Source organism: Pristiophorus japonicus, chromosome 3, assembly GCF_044704955.1.
Source record: "Pristiophorus japonicus isolate sPriJap1 chromosome 3, sPriJap1.hap1, whole genome shotgun sequence".
NCBI classification, from domain to species: Eukaryota; Metazoa; Chordata; class Chondrichthyes; family Pristiophoridae; genus Pristiophorus; species Pristiophorus japonicus.
This window is the reverse complement of record NC_091979.1, coordinates 265,341,993-265,361,564: the sequence shown is the minus strand read 5'-3', so window position 1 is coordinate 265,361,564 and position 19,572 is coordinate 265,341,993. Positions and strand designations below refer to the sequence as shown.

The 19,572-nt window shown below is 46.7% G+C and overlaps 1 protein-coding gene across 1 annotated transcript in view; it reads right to left on the bottom strand.

Annotated features, from left to right (window-relative positions):
* gucy2g (guanylate cyclase 2g) overlaps nucleotides 1-19,572 on the bottom strand; it is a 130,770-nt gene that overhangs the window by 54,021 nt on the left and 57,177 nt on the right. The window contains exons 11-12 of the mRNA XM_070873982.1: nucleotides 10,276-10,444; nucleotides 10,024-10,179 (exon numbers count right to left, since the gene is read on the bottom strand). Coding sequence (XP_070730083.1) covers nucleotides 10,024-10,179; nucleotides 10,276-10,444 — 325 coding nt within the window. The remainder of the gene's footprint in view (nucleotides 1-10,023; nucleotides 10,180-10,275; nucleotides 10,445-19,572) is intronic.

Sequence of the window (19,572 nt, the reverse complement as noted above, 5' to 3'; positions counted from 1 at the left end):
TCTTTGTGTCCTCCTCCAAGCTTACTTTCCCACCGAGCTTACTGTCGTCAGCAAACTTGGATACATTGCACTTGGTTCCTTCATCTAAGTCATTAATATTGACAGTAAATAGCTGAGGCCCCAGCACTGATCCCTGTGGCACCCCACTAGTTGCAGCCTTCCAACTGACCCATTTGTCCCTACTCTCTGATTTCTGTCCATTAACCAATCATCTATCCATCCTAATATATTACCCCCAATCCATGATCCCTTATCTTGCGTAGCAGCCTATTGACCTATATGACACCTTATTGAATGCCTTTTGGAATTCCAACTATACTACATCTACTGGTTCCTCTTTATTTACCCTGATAGTTGCATCCTCAAAAAACTCTAATAAATTTGTTCAACACAATTTCCCTTTCATAAACCACTTTAGTTCTCTAGTTCTTCTTGATACCCCCAAGGTCAGGACTATGTAATAAATAGACACACAGATTCAAGCTGAACCTCCACTCTGCTGCTCTATGTTGGTAGCAACTCTGGCCTAAGTTCTTGGAGGGACTTTAGTTAGCGATATTATGATTGTTGTTGCGGTATTCCAGCAAATTTGTATTCTCCTTTCTCTGCCACTAAACAATACAAGACTGCTAAGATAAGTTTTCATCCACTGAACACTTGTTCCAGTTCCCCCTCTCACCTGACTTGTAGTTGTCTGGAGCACCATGGTATTGTGATGGCTGTAAGTTGTCTGTGGCATAACAACAGAAGAAAACATGGAATGAAAAAAGGCCATTTGTCTTCAAGCTCATTTATTCACACAGCACATATAAACACTCTATCACAGGCTCTACCCAATCCATGCCATCTCCTGGAGAAAGGTTTTGAACAGGATTCTCCCTCACACCTCACCACCAAGGTTAACTCTACCAAAATTCCAGAATATCTGCCTCACTTTACATCCTACATTGTACATCCTTGACCATGCTCCTCTCATTCCTTTATCTAATGAGGAAGGTTCGTTTCTGTGAGTTTCTCTTCAAAATTTGAACCTTAACTCCTGGAACTGTTCTTGCTGCTCCTTTTTGAACCTGATCTAATATATCAGTGAGTAGATCGGGTATCCAAAACTTCACATGATATTCTAGCTCTGGCCTCACCGATAATCTATACCAAGTTACAACAACTTGTTTGCCCTTGATGTTAGTAACAGTTTCATATTGACTGGATACTTTCAGTGAATAGTCCTTTGAATATTGATGTGAACAACAGGGGATTCGTACAAATCCATGGATTCCAGCAGTTACTGTCCCCTACACCAATCAGATGTTTCCATTTAATATCTTTTGCTTTCTGTTTCTATCTAAGTTTTCAATTTAATTAGCTAATTTGCATTAATTATAGGAGGTCAGTCCTCTTCTTGGGGCCAAGTTTCGGCCTGAGTTGCTCCTGATTTTTTGGAGCAACTGGTTTAAAATGGAGGATCTTAGAAATTCAAATTCTCGGCATTTAGTTTGCTCCAGTTCTAGTCAGTTCGAACAGTTTCACTTTGGAACAGAATTTTTTTTTCAAAAGGGGGCATGTCCTGCCACTTACGCTGTTTTCAAAGTTTAGGCAGTGAAAACTTACTCCAAACTAACTTAGAATGGAGTAAGTGAAGATTTTTGTACATTCGAAAAAACCTTGTCTACACTTTAGAAAATCAGGCGTAGGTTACAAATCAGGCGTAGGGAATGGGGGGGCGGGGGCTAGGGTTTAAAGGGAAGTTTACAAACATTAAACACTTCAGTTTTACAAATAAAGAGCCATCATCAATAATAAATGATAAATACATCAATAAATCAACCAATAAATCAATCAAAAAAAATTAAGAAATAATAAAAAAAATCTAAAAAAATCAATAAATAAAACATTTTCTACTTACCGACTGCAGCACCGGGAGTCCTCCAACAGCGTGCTGGGACAGCTCCCCCAGTGTGTCTCTGTCAGTGTCTCTATAACTCTGTCTGTCTGTGTGTGTGTCTCTCACTCTCTGTCTGTCAGTGTCTGTGTTTCTGACAGCGAGGGGGAGGGGGAGAAGGGGGGTGGAGAGGAGGAGGAGGGGTGGGGGGAGGGAGATGGGGGGGAGATGGAGGGGGGTGGGGGGGAGGTGGAGGGTGGGTAGGGGGGAGGTGGAGGGGGGGGTCGGGGAGAGAGGAGAGGAGGGGGGAGAGGAGGAGAAGGGGGGAAGGGGGGAAGAAAGGAGAGAGGATGGAGGGAGGGAGGGATGGAGGGGGGGTAGAAGGGAGAGAGGATGGAGGGAGGGAAGGGAGGGAGGGAGGGAAGGAAGGGAGAGAAGGGAGAGAAGGGAGAGAAGGAGGCTGAACGGCCAGGCCCAAGACTTCGGGCTGGATGTACAGGTAGGTGGCGTCGGGTCTAGGGGGGGGTCGTGGAGGTCATGGTGGGGGGGGGGAAGAGTCGCGGAGGTCCAGGGGGGAGTCGAATAGAGGTCGGGGGGGGTGGGAGAGTTGCGGGGGGTGGGAGGGGGAAGAGAGAGAGTCGCAGGGGTGGGGGGCGCGGAGGTTGGGTTGGGTCGGGGGGGTGGAGGTCGGGTCAGGTCGGGGGGGTGGAGCGGAGGTCGGGTCGCCGGGGGGGAAGCAGAGGTCGAGTGGGGGTCCGGTCGGGTAGGAGGAGCCTTATTCACGCAGTCCCAGTGAGGCCATTCGGCCAGGGCTAGGGGCTGCGTGCTTCGGGCCCCTCCCACAGTTTTGGGTGCCTGGAGCTACTGCACTTGCGCGCCCACTGTAGCACGCATGTGCAGAGGTCCCGGCACTGTTTTCAGCGCAGGGACCTGGCTCCGCCCCCTACAGCTTGTGCTGCACCGCGCCGAGGGCCAGAGGGCCTGCAGGGAGCCGGAGAATAGGTGAGTTTTTTTTAGGCGCACTTTGTGGCACGAAAAACGGGCGTCCAGGTTCGGGCTGCGCCGTTTTAGGCGCGTCCCGAAACTTGGGCCCATATGTGGAACCATCAAATACCTTTTAAAAATCCAACTAAATTATATCCACTTTGTCTGCCAATCATTTTGATTATCTCAGAATAAAACTCAAGTAAATTCTTGAGGTGTGGCCTGTTGCTTTTAAATTTATACTGATTATTCCTTATCGCCATGACACTATCTAGATAGACATTGAAATGATACCATTGAATATTCTTGAACAATTTCCACATTTCTTTTGATCCTTCTTGCTACTATCTACTATCTGTCCCATTGTACACTTTTGAGCACATCTTGGCTCAGTAGTGACCTTCTTGCTTCTGAGTGAGAAGATTGTAGGTTCAAGGTTCAAGCCCAACAATGGAGTTGAGCACAAAGTCTAGGCTGGAATTTCAGTGCAGTAATGAGTGAATGCTGCATAGTTGGAGATGCTACCTTTCAGGTGAGACATTAAATTGATCAGGTGGATGTGAAAGATTCCATGAAACAATTTGAAGCAGAGCAGGGAATTTGCATGATGTTCTAGAGAACATTTATTCCTCCACTGGTACCACCAACAATTTGATTCGTGATCATTCATTGATTTGCAGTTTCTGGGACATGGCTGTGCAAAAATGTCTTTGCTTACATTGTAATGTATTTGCTTCATGGGTTCTTTGTTTAAGAATTCATAGCAACACATTGCTATTAAGAACCAGTTGGTTTATTAGCAAAGGTTTAACAATCACACTACACATCAACAGTTCATCCACCAGACTCACAACCACCTACCTCGTCGTGGATCCCCCGAACCCAACTGGCTGGGGTTTTATTGAGTCTTGTGAACATCACGTGACTGGCTAAGCCACTCCCAAATCAACAGCTCTACAAACCTGTGAGCGTACTCACGGGTGCATACATTACATACATAACAACAGTGACTGTGCTAAAGTAATCCATTTTTGTAAAACATTATGGAAAATCCAGAGGACATGAAAGAAACTTTATAAACATGGGTTCTTTCTTCTTCTACACTTTGGATGTTCCTGTCCTTGCACTTCAGCTGCATTTCGCAAGAAAAAAAAAGTGATCTGTAAAGTCATTGCAGGAGCTATGTTGGAGGTGCCATCTTTAAGATGAGATGTTAAACTAAGGCCACGCCTACCCTCTCAGGTGGTGATAAAAGATCCCATGGCACAATTCAAAGAGCAGGGGACTTCTCTCGAAGTCCTAGCTAATATTTATCTCTCAATTGATTATTTGGTCATGTTGCTGTTTGTGGGACCTTGCTATGTGCGAATTGGCTGCCATGATTCCCTGCACTACAACAGTGCTTTGGGACATCCTCAGATGGTGAAAGGTGCTTTATAAATGCAACTCCTTTCCTTTCCTTTAGCATTCACTTTAATTATCTTCAATTGGGTTTTGTGTGACTACTAATTGTTACTACTGTTTGTTTCTTTGTGTCTTTTAAAATATTTTGTCTCATGTTGTCTCATGTCATTTTGATTTTATGCGTTTTTGTCACATTTCAAGATTTTTGCCTATTTGGTCGAAGAGGGATTTGGGGTTAATTTATATTATGATCTAGGTATTAAGTTAAATTTGGCCTACGAGGCGGAGGATGTGGGTCGGGAACTTAATGAATACTTTGCAGCTGTCTTCAGGAAAGTGGTGGATGATGCCAACGTTGAAGTTAAGGAGAAAGAGTGAAATATTGGATAGAATAAACATAGTAAGAGAGGAAGTATTATGGGGTTTAGCTTCTTTGAAACTGGATAAATTGCCAGGACCTGATGCAATATATCCTAGGCTATATATCACTGAGATATTTTCACTGCTTTCCTCCCTCAGCCTCTGCACCAAGTGACTTCTCATCTTCAGTGATTTCAACATCTATCTCAATTCATCATGCTCTCTTTCCTCTGAGTTCACTACCCTCCTGTCCTCCCTTAATCTCTCCCATGTGAATTCCTCAACACATATTCACGGCCACCCCCTTGACCTTGCCATCTCTCATGGCCTCGCTATTCTTACCGTATCAATTAAACATAAAGCCATCTCTGACCATTTCCTTGTATCGCTCTCCACCCACATCCACCTCCCCCCACTCAACCCTACTTCCTTCTGCATCAGCCCCTGGAAAAAAAACTCTCCAAACTCTCTTACAACTGACTTCTTTGTTTCACAGATTGAGACCATCCAATCAGCTGCCTCTGCCAGTTCCCTTCCTTCCCCTGGCCCACAGGGCCAAACTTCATCTGAGGTTTCCCCCTGCCCTAGCCCTAAATGCACCTCTTTCTCCAGTTTCTCTCTGATCTCCCCTCTTGACCTCGCCACGCTCATCTTGTCCATGCGACCCACTTCCTGCTCCCTTGGCCCTATTCCCACTAAACTGCTGACCACCCAACTTCCTTTTTTGGCTACCATGTTAGCCGACATTGTTAACGGTTCTCTCTCCTCGGGTACTGAACCCCTCTCCTTCAAATCTGCCATCATCATCCCTCTCCTCAAAATTACAAGCCTTGACCACCACTGTACTTGCTAGCTACCGCCTCATCTCCAACCTCCCTTTCCTCTCCAAAGTCCTTGAACGTGTTGTCATCTCACAAATCCATACCCAGCTTTCTCAGAACTCCATGTTTGAATCCCTTCAATCTGGTTTCTACCCCTGCCACAGTACCGAAACGGCTCTCATAAAAGTCACAAATTACATCCTTTGTGACTGTGACAAAGGTAAACTATCCCTCCTCATCCTCCTCGACCTGTCTGCAGCCTTTAACATGGTTGACCACTCTATCCTCCTCCAACGCCTCTCCTCAGCTGTCCAACTGGGTGGAGCTGCACTCGCCTTGTTCCATTCTTATCTATCTAATCGTAGCCAGAAAATCTCCTGCAATGGCTTCTCTTCCCACTCCTGCATCATTACCTCTGGTGTCCCCCAAGGATCTATCCTTGGCCCCCTCCTATTTCTCATCTGAGGGAAATCCTTATTAGCCGGGAAATTGTGTTGGGGAAATTGATGGGATTGAAGGCCGATAAATCCCCAGGGCCTGATGGACTGCATCCCAGAGTACTTAAGGAGGTGGCCTTGGAAATAGTGGATGCATTGACAGTCATTTTCCAACATTCCATTGACTCTGGATCAGTTCCTATAGAGTGGAGGGTAGTCAATGTAACCCCACTTTTTAAAAAAGGAGGGAGAGAGAAAACAGGGAATTATAGACCGGTCAGCCTGACATCGGTGGTGGGTAAAATGATGGAATCAATTATTAAGGATGTCATAGCAGTGCATTTGGAAAGAGGTGACATGATAGGTCCAAGTCAGCATGGATTTGTGAAAGGGAAATCATGCTTGACAAATCTTCTGGAATTTTTTGAGGATGTTTCCAGTAGAGTGGACAAGGGAGAACCAGTTGATGTGGTATATTTGGACTTTCAGAAGGCATTCGACAAGGTCCCACACAAGAGATTGATGTGCAAAGTTAGAGCACATGGGATTGGGGGTAGTGTGCTGACATGGATTGAGAACTGGTTGTCAGACAGGAAGCAAAGAGTAGGAGTAAATGGGTACTTTTCAGAATGGCAGGCAGTGACTAGTGGGGTACCGCAAGGTTCTGTGCTGGGGCCCCAGCTATTTACACTGTACATTAATGATTTAGATGAGGGGATTAAATGTAGTATCTCCAAATTTGCGGATGACACTAAGTTGGGTGGCAGTGTGAGCTGCGAGGAGGATGCTGTGAGGCTGCAGAGCGACTTGGATAGGTTAGGTGAGTGGGCAAATGCATGGCAGATGAAGTATAATGTGGATAAATGTGAGGTTATCCACTTTGGTGGTAAAAACAGAGAGACAGACTATTATCTGAATGGTGACAGATTAGGAAAAGGGGAGGTGCAAAGAGACCTGGGTGTCGTGGTATATCAGTCATTGAAGGTTGGCATGCAGGTGCAGCAGGCGGTTAAGAAAGCAAATGGCATGTTGGCCTTCATAGCGAGGGGATTTGAGTACAGGGACAGGGAGGTGTTGCTACAGTTGTACAGGGCATTGGTGAGGCCACACCTGGAGTATTGTGTACAGTTTTGGTCTCCTAACCTGAGGAAGGACATTCTTGCTATTGAGGGAGTGCAGCGAAGGTTCACCAGACTGATTCCCGGGATGGCGGGACTGACCTATCAAGAAAGACTGGATCAACTGGGCTTGTATTCATTGGAGTTCAGAAGAATGAGAGGGGACCTCATAGAAACATTTAAAATTCTGACGGGGTTAGACAGGTTAGATGCAGGAAGAATGTTCCCAATGTTGGGGAAGTCCAGAACCAGAGGTCACAGTCTAAGGATAAGGGGTAAGCCATTTAGGACCGAGATGCGGAGGAACTTCTTCACCCAGAGAGTGGTGAACCTGTGGAATTCTCTACCACAGAAAGTTGTTGAGGCCAATTCACTAAATATATTCAAAAAGGAGTTAGATGAGGTCCTTACTATTCGGGGGATCAAGGGGTATGGCGAGAAAGCAGGAATGGGGTACTGAAGTTGAATGTTCAGCCATGAACTCATTGAATGGCGGTGCAGGCTAGAAGGGCCGAATGGCCTACTCCTGCACCTATTTTCTATGTTTCTATGTTTCTATCTATATGCTGCAGCTTGGCGATATCATCCGAAAACACGGAGTCAGTTTCTACATGTAAGCTGATGGCACCCAGCTTTACCTCTCCACCACTTCTCTTGACCCCTGCTTGGTATCTAAATTGTCAGACTGCTTGTCTGACATCCAGTACTGGATGAGCAGAAATTTTCTCCAATTAAATATTGGGAAGACCTAAGCCATTGTCTTTGGTCCCCGCCATAAACTGCGTTCCCGAGCCACTGACTCCTGTCCCTCTCCCTAGCATCTATTGAAGGCTGAACCACATTGTTCACAACCTAGGTGTCATATCTAACCCTGAAATGAGCTTCCAGCCACATATCCGCGGCATAACTAATACTGCTTCTTTCTACCTCCGTAACATCGCCCGTCTCCGCCCCTGCCTCAGCTTATCGGCTGCTGAAACCCTCATCCATGCCTTTATTACGTCTAGACTTGACTATTCCAAACTTGAGGTCTTCCAAAACTCGGCAGCCCATGTCCTAACTCGCACCAATTCCCGTTCACCCATCACCCCTGTGCTCGCTGACCTACATTGGCTCCTGGTTAAGCAATGCCTCGATTTCAAAATTGTCATCCTTCTTTACAAATCTCTCCATGGCCTTGCCCCGCCCCCCCCCAATCTCTGTAATCTCTTTCAGCCCCAAAACCCCATAAGATGTCTGCGCTTCTCAAATTCTGCCCTCTTGAGCATTCCTGATTATAATTGCTCAACTATTGGTGGCCAGGCCTTCAGCTGCCTGGACCCTAAGCTCTGGAACTCCCTCCCTAAGCCTCTCCACTTCTTTACCTCTCTTTCCTCCTTTAAGAGGCGCCTTAAAATCTAACTCTTTGACCAAGCTTTTGGTCATCTGCCGTAATTTCTTCTTCTGTGGCACGCTGTCAAATTGATTTGTTTTGTCTTATAACACTGCTGTGAAGTACCTTGGGATGTTTTACTACATTAAAGGCGCTATATAAATAAAAGTTATTGTTGTTGATGTTATAGGCTATTAAAAGAAGCGAGAGAGGAAATAACAGAGGCTCTGACCATCATTTTTCAATCCTCACTGGCTACAATAGTGGTGCCAGAGGGTTGGAGAACTGCTAACGTTGTACCATTGTTTAAAAAGAGAGGAAGCAATAAACCGAGTAATTACAGGCCAGTTAGGTTAATCTCCGTGGTGGGAAAATTATTGGAATCAATTCTGAGGGACAGTATAAACCTTCATTTAGAAAGACATAGATTAATCAAGGACAGTCAGCATCCTCCCATTTATTATGTATTCCCTAGCCCTGTTGCCTCTCCCCAAATGCATTACCTCACACTTTCTGAATTGAATTCCATTTTCCACTTTTCTACCCAACGGACCAGTTCATCGATATCTTTCTGCAGTCTAAAGCTTTCCTATTCACTGTCAACCACACAGCCAATTTTTGTATGATCTGCAAATTTCTTTATCACGCCCCTTACCTTTAAGTCTAAATCATTAATACATACTACAAAAAGCAAGGGACCGAGTACTGAGCCCTGTGGAACCCCACTGGAAACAGCCTTCCAGTCTTAAAAACACCATCAACTATTATCCTTTGCTTCCTGCCACTGAACCAACGTTGGATCCAATTTACCACTCTCCCTTGGATCCCATGAGCTTCTACTTTTTTGATCAGCCTGCCATGTGGGACCTTGTCAAAAGCCATACTAAAATCCATGAGAAAGGTAAAGGAGCAAAAAAGGTAGACATAACTAGGATAAAGGAGAACGATGGAGACAAGGGGAGAGAGATAGCGAGAAGGAGATTAGCGTGAGAAAGAGATGCAGGATGGGGAGCAGAGAGAGATGCAAGAACCAGAAGGTAAATCTGACAGAACATAAGAACATAAGAAATAGAAGCAAGAGTAGGCCATTTGGCCCCTCGAGCCTTCTCCGCCATTTAATTGGATCATGGCTGATTTGATCTTGGCCTCAACTCCACTTCCCTGCCCGCTCCCCATAACCTTTGACTCCCCCTTGATAGCTGGGGGAAGGTAATTCTTTGCCGTGGCAACGTGGATTCTCACCTGCCACCAGTGCACATCAGAAAATCGTAGGCACATTACCTCCAAATTTCCAACACGCAATGGCAGTGGGTAAGGTTCCTGTTGCTGACTCATATTTGTAACATTTAGGCTAGAGTATGACATTGGGTTACATTTATTTTTCGTTATCATTTAGTGATAAGAATTAAATACTTTCGGAAGTGGAGCATATTTTGGGACAATTAAGTGCAATGCTTGCAATTCCAGCTATAGCACATGAGATTACAACCCACTGCTGGAATTAACACATGTAGCAAAAAATAGATTCTAAACAATTACATCTTGTTTTCCTCCTACAAATGCAGTTGATATCATGTCATAAAAAGAACTAACACAATGAAATCCTTGGAAACTATAACAATTGATCTAAATGGCTGAATGTTTATACCTTCTGTGTCCATCTGAAAATCATGGCTGGGCCCCCTGTCCCCATGATACAGCAATTCTCTTATAATAATGGCAAAACTATAGACGTCTCCTTTCTGTGTTCCGTTGATTGGGTATTCACTGAGTCGCAGCAGTTCTGGAGCAGTCCAGTACAGCTCTACAAGAAGACAAATTGGATACATGTGAAAAATAGATAGCAAATTCCTCAAGGCAAGTTTTCTCTTAACTACTGTTTAACAGTGATTGAATGTACCGTCACAGTTCATGTCTTCGGCAGTGATTACTTTCCTTTTGGTTCCATATCGAAGCTCCCATAGGCCAAATCCTGATATTTTTACTTGCATCCGACTGTCTATCAGACAAGTTTTAGGTTTTAAATTACCATGAGATTCCAGTGGACAATCGTGTAAAAATATCATTCCCTGTATTAAAATACAAAACACAAAAGCCATTTTGCCTGCCTTTGCTCTGAATTATTTCGTACAACAGTTACATTTCATTATGACCAACAACACTGAATCTGAGAATATCTAAAGCAAGATCCAAAGTTGTAACAATAAATTACCAGTTAGAAATCAAAGAAATTTACAGTACAGAAGGAGTCCATTCGGCCAATCGTGCCTGTGCTAGTCCAAGAAAGAGCAGTTGTGTTTAGTCCCACATTCCCACTTTTCATCCGTAACCCTGGAAGTTCCTCATTCTCAAGAACCTGTTCAACTCCCTTTTGACATCATTTATGGAATCACCTTCCACCATCTTTTCAGGTAGAGCATTCCAGATCCCAACAACTTAATTTTTTTATTTGTTCATGGGATGTGGCCGTCGTTGGAAAGGCTAGCATTTATTGCCCATCCCTAATTGCCCTCGAGAAGGTGGTGGTGAGCCGCCTTCTTGAACCTCTGCAGTCCCTGTGGTGAAGGTGCTCCCATAGTGCTGTTAGGGAGGGAGTTCCAGGATTTTGACCCAGCTTCTATGAAGGAATGATGATATATTTCCGAGTCAGGATGGTGTATGACATGGAGAGGTGGTGGTGTTCCCATGTGCCTGCTGCCCTTGTCCTTCTAGGTGGTAGAGGTTGCGGTCTTGGGAAGTGCTGTCGAAGAAGCCTTGGCGAGTTGCTGCAGTGCAATTTGCAAATGGTACACACTACAGCCACGGTATGCCGATGGTGGAAGAAGTGAATGTTGAAGGTGGTGGATGGGGTGCCAATCAACCTGGCTGCTTTGTCCTGGATGGTGTCGAGATTCTTGAGTGTTGTTGGAGCTGCATTCATCTAGGCAAGTGGCGAGTGTTCCATCACACTCCTGACTTGTGCCTTTTAGATGGTGGAAAAGCTTTGGGGAGTCAGGAGGTGAGACATTCACCACAGAATACCCAGCCTCTGACCTGATCTTGTTGCCACAGTATTTAAGTGGCTGGTCCAGATTAGTTTCTGGTCAATGGTGACCCCCAGAACATTGATGGTGGGGATTCGGCGATGGTAATGCTGTTGAATGTCAAGGGGCGGTGGTTAGACTCTTGCTTGTTGGAGATAGTCATTGTCTGGTACTTGTGTGGTGCGAATGTCACTTGTCATTTATCAGCTCAAACCTTAATGTTGTCCAGGTCTTGCTGCTTGCGGGCATGGACTGCTCCATTATCTGAGGAGTTACGAATGGCACTGAACACTGAACACTGCGCAGTCATCAGCAAACATTTCCACTTCAGACCTTATAAATGGAGGGAAGGTCATTGATGAAGCAGCTGAAAATGGCTGGGCTTGGGACACTGTCCTGAGGAACTCCTGCAGCGATATCCTGGGGCTGTGATGATTGACCTCTGAGTGAAAACATTTCTTCTCATTTCCCCTCTAGATCTTTAGTCAATGTTAAATCTATGACCTCTGATTATTGACTCACTCGCCAGAGAGAATAGGTTTTTTCTATCTGTATCAAAACCGTTCATCATCTTGAAAACCTCTATTGGGTCACCTCTAAATGTTCTCAGTTCCAAGGAGAACAGTCCTAACTTATCTAACCTCTTCTCATAACTGACGTCTCTCATCCCTGCTAACATCCCTGGTAAACTTCCTCTGTCCCCTTTCTAAGGCCTTTACATCTTTCCTGAAGTGTGGTGCCCAGAACTGTCCACAATACTCCAGCTGAGGCCCAGCCAGTGATTTATAAAGTTCTAGCATGATCTCTTTGCTTTTATATTCTATTCCTCTCTTTATAAACCCAAGTAACCCAGATGCTTTTTTAACCACCTTATCAGTCATAGGGAAAATGCAAGAATCTATTATTAAGGACGTGGTAACAGGGCACGTAGAAAGTAATAATAGAATTGGGCAGATTCAACATGGATTTATGAAAGGGAAATCGTGTTTGACAAATCTGTTAAGTTTTTTGACGTTGTAACTAGCAGAATAGATAAGGGGGAACCAGTGGATGTGGAGTATTTGGATTTTCAGAAGACATTTGATAAGCTGCTGCACAAGAGGTTATTAAACAAAATTAGGGCTCATGGGATTGGGGATAATATACCAGCATGGATAGGATTGGGGATAATGGGCTCAATTGTCCCCAAAGCTGTTTTTTGGCATACTTGAAGAGTTACTCCCATTTTTTGAGGGCTCAATTACGCCAAAAAAAAATGTTCCAAGTTTCCCCATTTGATTTCTTAATTTTGGCGCCGCTTAACCTGTCATTTAGTTTTGGTGTTGGAGCTCTGATCTGCGTCAAAAAGATCAGGTTGCCTCGGTAACCAGGGACACAATGCAGGCTAAGGTTGGAAAGTGAAACCTAGATCCAGCTCGCAACCTGCACAAGCACATTAAATACATTGCAGCAACTTCACAAGCACAAATACATTGCAGCAACTTCACAAGCACATTAAATACATTGCAGCAACTTCACAAGCACATTAAATACATTGCAGCAACTTCACAAGCACATTAAATACATTGCAGCAACTTCACAAGCACATTAAATACATTGCAGCAACTTCACAAGCACAAATACATTGCAGCAACTTCACAAGCACAAATACATTGCAGCAACTTCACAAGCACATTAAATACATTGCAGCAACTTCACAAGCACAAATACATTGCAGCGAATGACCTCCATTAAATTATTAAAGTCCCCCCCTCCCCCGTCGCGTTGCCGGTGCTGATCCCTGCTCCTATCCCAGGCCGAGTGGCCTCCCTATCCCGCACCTAGCCCAGGCAGAGTGGCCTCCCGGTCCACTCCCCCGCACCTATCCCAGGCCAAGTGGCCTTCCAGTCCGCTCCCCTGCACCTATCCCATGCCGACTGGCTTCCTCCCTCCCGGTCCCCGCACCTAACTATAACCAAAAGGCTTCCCCCCTCTCTCCCCCTCTCTCGCTGCTGCTGTCCAGACATCTGCTGCACTTACCTGCGCTGCTTTCCTTACCTGCGGCGATTTCCTTAACTCTCCAGAAGGTTTTTCTGCAGAGGCCACATACGCTGGCCTAAGAAGAACTGGAGTAACTCTCAGCTGGCCAAACTTGCCTAACTGACCAGGATCAGCACGGGTGGCAGGTTATGCCCCTTTTGGCTGAAAAAAAAACTTACCTAAAAAAATCGTAACAATCTGATTATCTGGTGCAAATTGATCGGGGAAACTGTTTTTTTTAACTTCGTAGGAGACCTTTACAGTAGCACTGCCGATTATGGGAATCAGTTCCTTTGTGTAATTTCTGAGTTTAGTGCGAATGGGAATCAGGACTGGCCTTGAGGCCTTGCTGCACCACACAATTTATCGAAAGTCTTTTTGCTCATAATGGTCTGGCTCGTGCCCGTGTCCAGCTCCATTGACACCGGGAGTCCATTTAATTCAACCTTCAGCATTATCGGGGGACACTTTGTGGTAAATGTGTGCACCCCATATACCTCTGCCTCCTCCGTCTGAGGCTCTGGTTCGTCATGATCCGCTGTGGCTCTGTCTTCCTCTGCAACATGGTGGTATGCAGGATTAGCAGGGTTTGCAGCTCATCTGCACATACGTTGGAGGTGTCCCATTGTTCCACAGCCCTTGCAAACGTACCCTTTGAAGCGGCATGAATGGAAACGATGATCACCCCCGCAGCGCCAACAAGGTGTTAATGGCCTTACATTCATCACCCTTGATGGTGGACTCTGAGACATCTGCAGACGTACAGCTGCAGGCATGTGGGGCCTGCCCTGTACGTTGCGATTTGAAAACAACATCACTTTGTTCACAGTACTTGTAGCAGCACTCGTGTGTTGAGAGATTTGCTTAGTATTGTCACTGGTGGCAATGAACGCCTGGGCTATCACTATAGCTTTACTTAAGGTTGGGGTCTCTACAGTCAAAAGTTTGCGAAGTATCACTTCATGGCCAATGCCAAGTATGAAGAAGTCCCTGAGCATGTGCTCCAAATGTCCTTCAAATTCGCAATGTCCTGCAAGCTGTCTCAGCTCAGCGACATAGCTCGCCACTTCATGGCCTTCAGACCTTTTGTAGGTGTAGAACGGGTACCTCGCCATCAGAATGCTTTCCTTCGGGTTCAGATGTTCCCGGACCAGTGTGCACAAATCATCATACAATTTCTCTGTGGGTTTCGCTGGAGCAAGCAGATTTGTCATGAGACCATACGTTGGTGCCCCGCAGACGGTGAGGAGAATCGCCCTTCATTTGGCAGTGTTCACTTCTCCTTCCAGCTCATTGGCCACGAAGTATTGGTCGAGTCGCTCCACGAAGGTTTCCCAATCATCTCCCTCCGAAAATTTCTCCAGGATGCCCACTGTTCTCTGCATTGTTGGGTTCGTCATCTGTATCTCGTCGCCAGTTGTTATGTATGAATAAAGAGTCTGACTAGATACTGTGAGCTCAAAGTAAAGTGCGACCCTAATCTTTTATTGCAGATCTCCAGAGTGCCTCTCCAGACTGTGAGGCCTCCTTAAGTACAGGTGCTCCCAAGGGATTATGGGATCCCTTGGAACTCCAGGGGATGAGCCCTCTGGTGGCTACACAAGGTATTTACAGGTTCACATATATCACAGGAAGGTTGGCCATAACATGGAGTACGGGTTTTTAAAGTAAAAACCATAGACTTCAACAGTTTCAAAGGTAAACTTGTTTAACCCAATTAAAAGGAAAAGATAAGATTCATACAGTAGGGTCTTGAAACTGGGAGCCATTAATCAACTGCCTGACATAGTTAGCCATTAATCAACTGCTTGAGCATCCTTGTCTGGACATACCTTTGTTCTGCATAATGGTTTTAGTTCTGCTTTATTGTATATAAATATATTGCCACAACTATGAAACTCCAAGAACAGTGGTGGCACAGCCATTCCTGTCTTCCCTACATATGCTTGAATTAAAGTCTTGAGCTCCAAATACCAAGTGACTCCAAGTGGTGATTTCTCCCACATCGGAACTTCTCTGTTACCTCATTAAAGAATTCATTCAAGTTGCTCAGACACCATTTGCCTTTAACAAATCCTGCTGGCTCTCGATTAACCCATGCCTTTCCAAATGAAAGTTTATTTTATCTCTGTTAATGGTTTCCCAGTAACTTCCCCACCACCGATGTTAACCTGACTGGCCTGTAGTTTCTTGGTTTATCCTTCTCCCCTTTATGAATAGTATAACATTAGTAACCCTCCAGCCCTCCAGCATTATTCCTGTATCCAATGAGGATTGAAAGATAGTGAACTGTGCATCTGCTATTTCTACCTTTGCTTCTTTCAGCAACCTAGGATACATTCCATCTCGACCAGGTGACTTACCAATTGCAGTAATGCTAATCTTTTTAGGATGTCTTCTCTATCCTGTCCATAACTTCTCTCTCCTCTTTTATAGTGTAACCTTCATGTCATCCGATTCCCTTGTGAAGACAGATTCAAAGTATTAATTTAATACTTTAGCCATGTCCTCTGCCTCTACATGAAGATTTCCCTTTGGGTCCTTAACAGGCACAATTGTTTTCCCGAGCTAACCGCTTACACGTTATATGTTTGTAAAATGTTTTAAGGTTCAATTTAATGTTGCCTGCTAATCTTTTCTCGCAACCTCTCTTGGCCTCCCGTATTAACTTTTACAATTCTCTCCTGTACTTTCCATAACCTTCTTTGTTATTAACAAATCTTGTTCCTGACATTTGTCATAAGCCTCCTTGTCCTGTTTTATTTTAACTTTTATTTCCTGTGTCATCCGGGGCACATTAGTTTTGAATACTCTACCTTTTCCCTTCAAAGGAATACATCTAATTTGTATCTGAACTCTCTCTTCTCTAAACAGATAATCTGTTTTAGTGATGCTGTTTAATTCAAGAAAATGATGTAACACTTTGTACTGATAATAGGGATACAGTATAGTTCTACTCACCGGTCATTTTTATTCTCCGCCTTACCCGCACTCTGACCTCTCTGTTCTCGGCATCCTACACTTTGCCAATGAAACTTGACGCAAGCTCGAGGAACAGCATCTCATCTTTCTATTAGGCATTTTACAGCCTCCTGGACTCAACACGGAGTTCAACAATTTCAGATCATAACTACTGCCCTCATTTTTTCAGATGGTAGCTGCTGCTGATGACTCTGTTATATACCTCCTCTAGACCTATCTTTGGTTTCTTTGGGCTCAATTTTGGCCGAGCCCATTTTTCGGTAAACTTACCGGTGTTGCGTCGCTTATCTACGTTCCGAGATGCGCCGAAAAAACTGTTGGAACATTGGCCGCTGTCTGGCCTCTTCACTGCAATTGCGCAGTGCGGCCAGTCGTTCTGCGCTGGAAAATGTGCCGGGACATCTGCGCATGCGCAGTGGAGAATGGTGATGCCCGCGCATGCGCAGTAGCGCTGCGAGTCTGCGAGTTGGCAATCGGCCATTAAAAAGCTGCTTGTGTCTTCGCGACCGAATTTCTGAAGTCGAATATCATGCTTTCTTGTTATTTTATTCATCAATTCACTCAGGGCTTATGTGTTATTGCTCTTGCTCTTAAAGCTAGCTAGGATACAGAGAAAGGCAATAAGAGATGATTCTCAGATGCAAGCAATGCGGAGCGAGACAGAGCTGCACTTTGTTTCATTGGAGAAAAGATTAAAAGGGGAGGGGAGAACATGAATCCTGTCCTTTACATTCTGAGAAGCACTAATTATTTATTTGTGAACTCTGAACACAGTGAGACTAGAGATTGGAAGTTTTTTGCCAGCTCCCTCCTTTCTTCCCCACCCACAGCACTAAGAGAATGCACCGGGAGGCCACTCAGCCATGGCTACAGGCGGGCAGGAGAACTGTTAGTGCTCCTGCCTGCCGGTGATTTCTAACAGTTCTCCCACCCACCCGTAGCCATGGCTGAGTGGCCTCCCGGTGCGTTGTCCCGCTCGTAGCCATGGCTGAGTGGCCTCCCGGTGCATTGTCCCGCCCCTAGCCCAGGCCGAGTGGCCTCCCGGTGCATTGTCCCACCCCTAGCCCAGGCCGAGTGGCCTCCGGGTGCATTGTCCCGCCCCTAGCCCAGGCCGAGTGGCCTCCTGGTGCTTTGTCCCACCCTAGCCCAGGCCGAGTGGCTTCCTGGTGCGTTGTCCCACCCCTAGCCCAGGCCGAGTGGCCTCCCGGTGCATTGTCCCGCCTCTAGCCCAGGCCGAGTGGCCTCCTGGTGCGTTGTCCCACCCTAGCCCAGGCCGAGTGACCTCCCAGTGCGTTGTCCCACCCTAGCCCAGGCCGAGTGGCCTCCCAGTGCGTTGTCCTGCCCCTAGCCCAGGCCGAGTGGCCTCCCGGTGTGTTGTCCCGCCCCTAGCCCAGGCCGAGTGGCCTCCCGGTGAATTGTCCCGCCCCTAGCCCAGGCCGGGTGGCCTCCCGGTGCGTTGTCCCACCCCTAGCCCAGGCCAAGTGGCCTCCCGGTGCGTTGTCCCGCCCCTAGCCCAGGCCGAGTGGCCTCCCGGTGCGTTATCCCGCCCCTAGCCCAGGCCAAGTGGCCTCCCAGTGCATTGTCCCACCCCTAGCCCAGGCCGAGTGGCCTCCCGGTGCGTTGTCCCGCTCCTAGCCCAGGCCGAGTGGCCTCCCAGTGCGTTGTCCTGCCCCTAGCCCAGGCCGAGTGGCCTCCCGGTGTGTTTTCCTGCCCCTAGCCCAGGCCGAGTGGACTCCCGGTGCGTTGTCCCACTCCTAGCCCAGGCCGAGTGGCCTCCCGGTGCGTTGTCCCACTCCTAGCCCAGGCCGAGTGGCCTCCCGGTGCGTTGTCCCACCCTAGCCCAGGCCGAGTGGCCTCCCGGTGAATTGTCCCGCCCCTAGCCCAGGCCGAGTGGCCTCCCAGTGCGTTGTCCCGCCCCTAGCCCAGGCCGAGTGGCCTCCCAGTGCGTTGTCCTGCCCCTAGCCCAGGCCGAGTGGCCTCCTGGTGCGTTGTCGCGCCCCTAGCCCAGGCTGAGTGGCCTCCCGGTGCATTGTCCCGCCCCTAGCCTAGGCCGAGTGGCCTCCTGGTGTGTTGTCCCGCCCCTAGCCCAGGCCGAGTGGCCTCCCGGTGCGTTGTCCCACCCTAGCCCAGGCCGAGTGGCCTCCCGGTGCATTGTCCCACCCTAGCCCAGGCCGAGTGGCCTCCCGGTGAATTGTCCCGCCCCTAGCCCAGGTGGCCTCCAGCACCGGCCCACTGCCTTCCCGGGCCAAGTGCAGAAAGGTGAACTGCAGTTTGAAGATGACGGTAGGACTTAAATTTTTTATTTCTTATAGAATTGTCAGTAGTCTTTGATTGCAAACATTGCTACGGGTAAGGCTTGGTTGGTTTAGGTCCAGGTCCTCTCCGCTTCCCGCCCCTATCCCAGGCCGAATGGCCTCCGATTTACTTATCTGCGCCGATTTATTTATCTCTCTGCAAGGATTTTCTGAAGTGGCCTAAGTAAAAATGCAGTAGCTATTAGCTGGCCAAAGTTGCCTAAATGGGCAGAACTGGCGTAGGTGGCTGGTAACGGCCCCTTTTGAGAAAAAATAAACTAATCTAAAAAAAAACATAACTAACTGAGTTACGCTGGTGCAAATTGATTGGGGAAACTGGGGATTTTTAAGTTACGCCAGAAAAAGCAGGTTACTCCAAAGAAAACGGAGCAACTCCTGGCCAAAACTTAGCCCATGACTTCTATTACCATTTCCTTCAGCTTTGCACCATCATCCCTGTTATGTATTTAACCCTTTGTAACCTGCATGACATCTGACCACCAGAGGGCCCACCTGTTGGAGTTCCAAGGGATCGCATCATCCCTTGGGAGCATGGTATATAAGCAGGCCACCCACGAGGTACCTGCACTCTGGAATCTTATTAAAGGAACTAAGGCTACACTTGCTCATTGTACACAGTACTCAGTTTCATCCTTTATTATGAGTGTACAAATTGGCGACGAGGTAACGAACAACTGCGCGATAATGTAAAGAACAGTTGGTATCCTGGAGAAGTTCTCAGAAGGGAACAATTGGGAGGCCTTCGTGGAGAGACTCGACCAATATTTCGTGGCCAAAAAGCTGGAAGGGGACGAGAACGCTACCAAACGAAGGGCGATCCTCCTAACTGTCTGTGGGGCAACAACCTATGGCCTCATG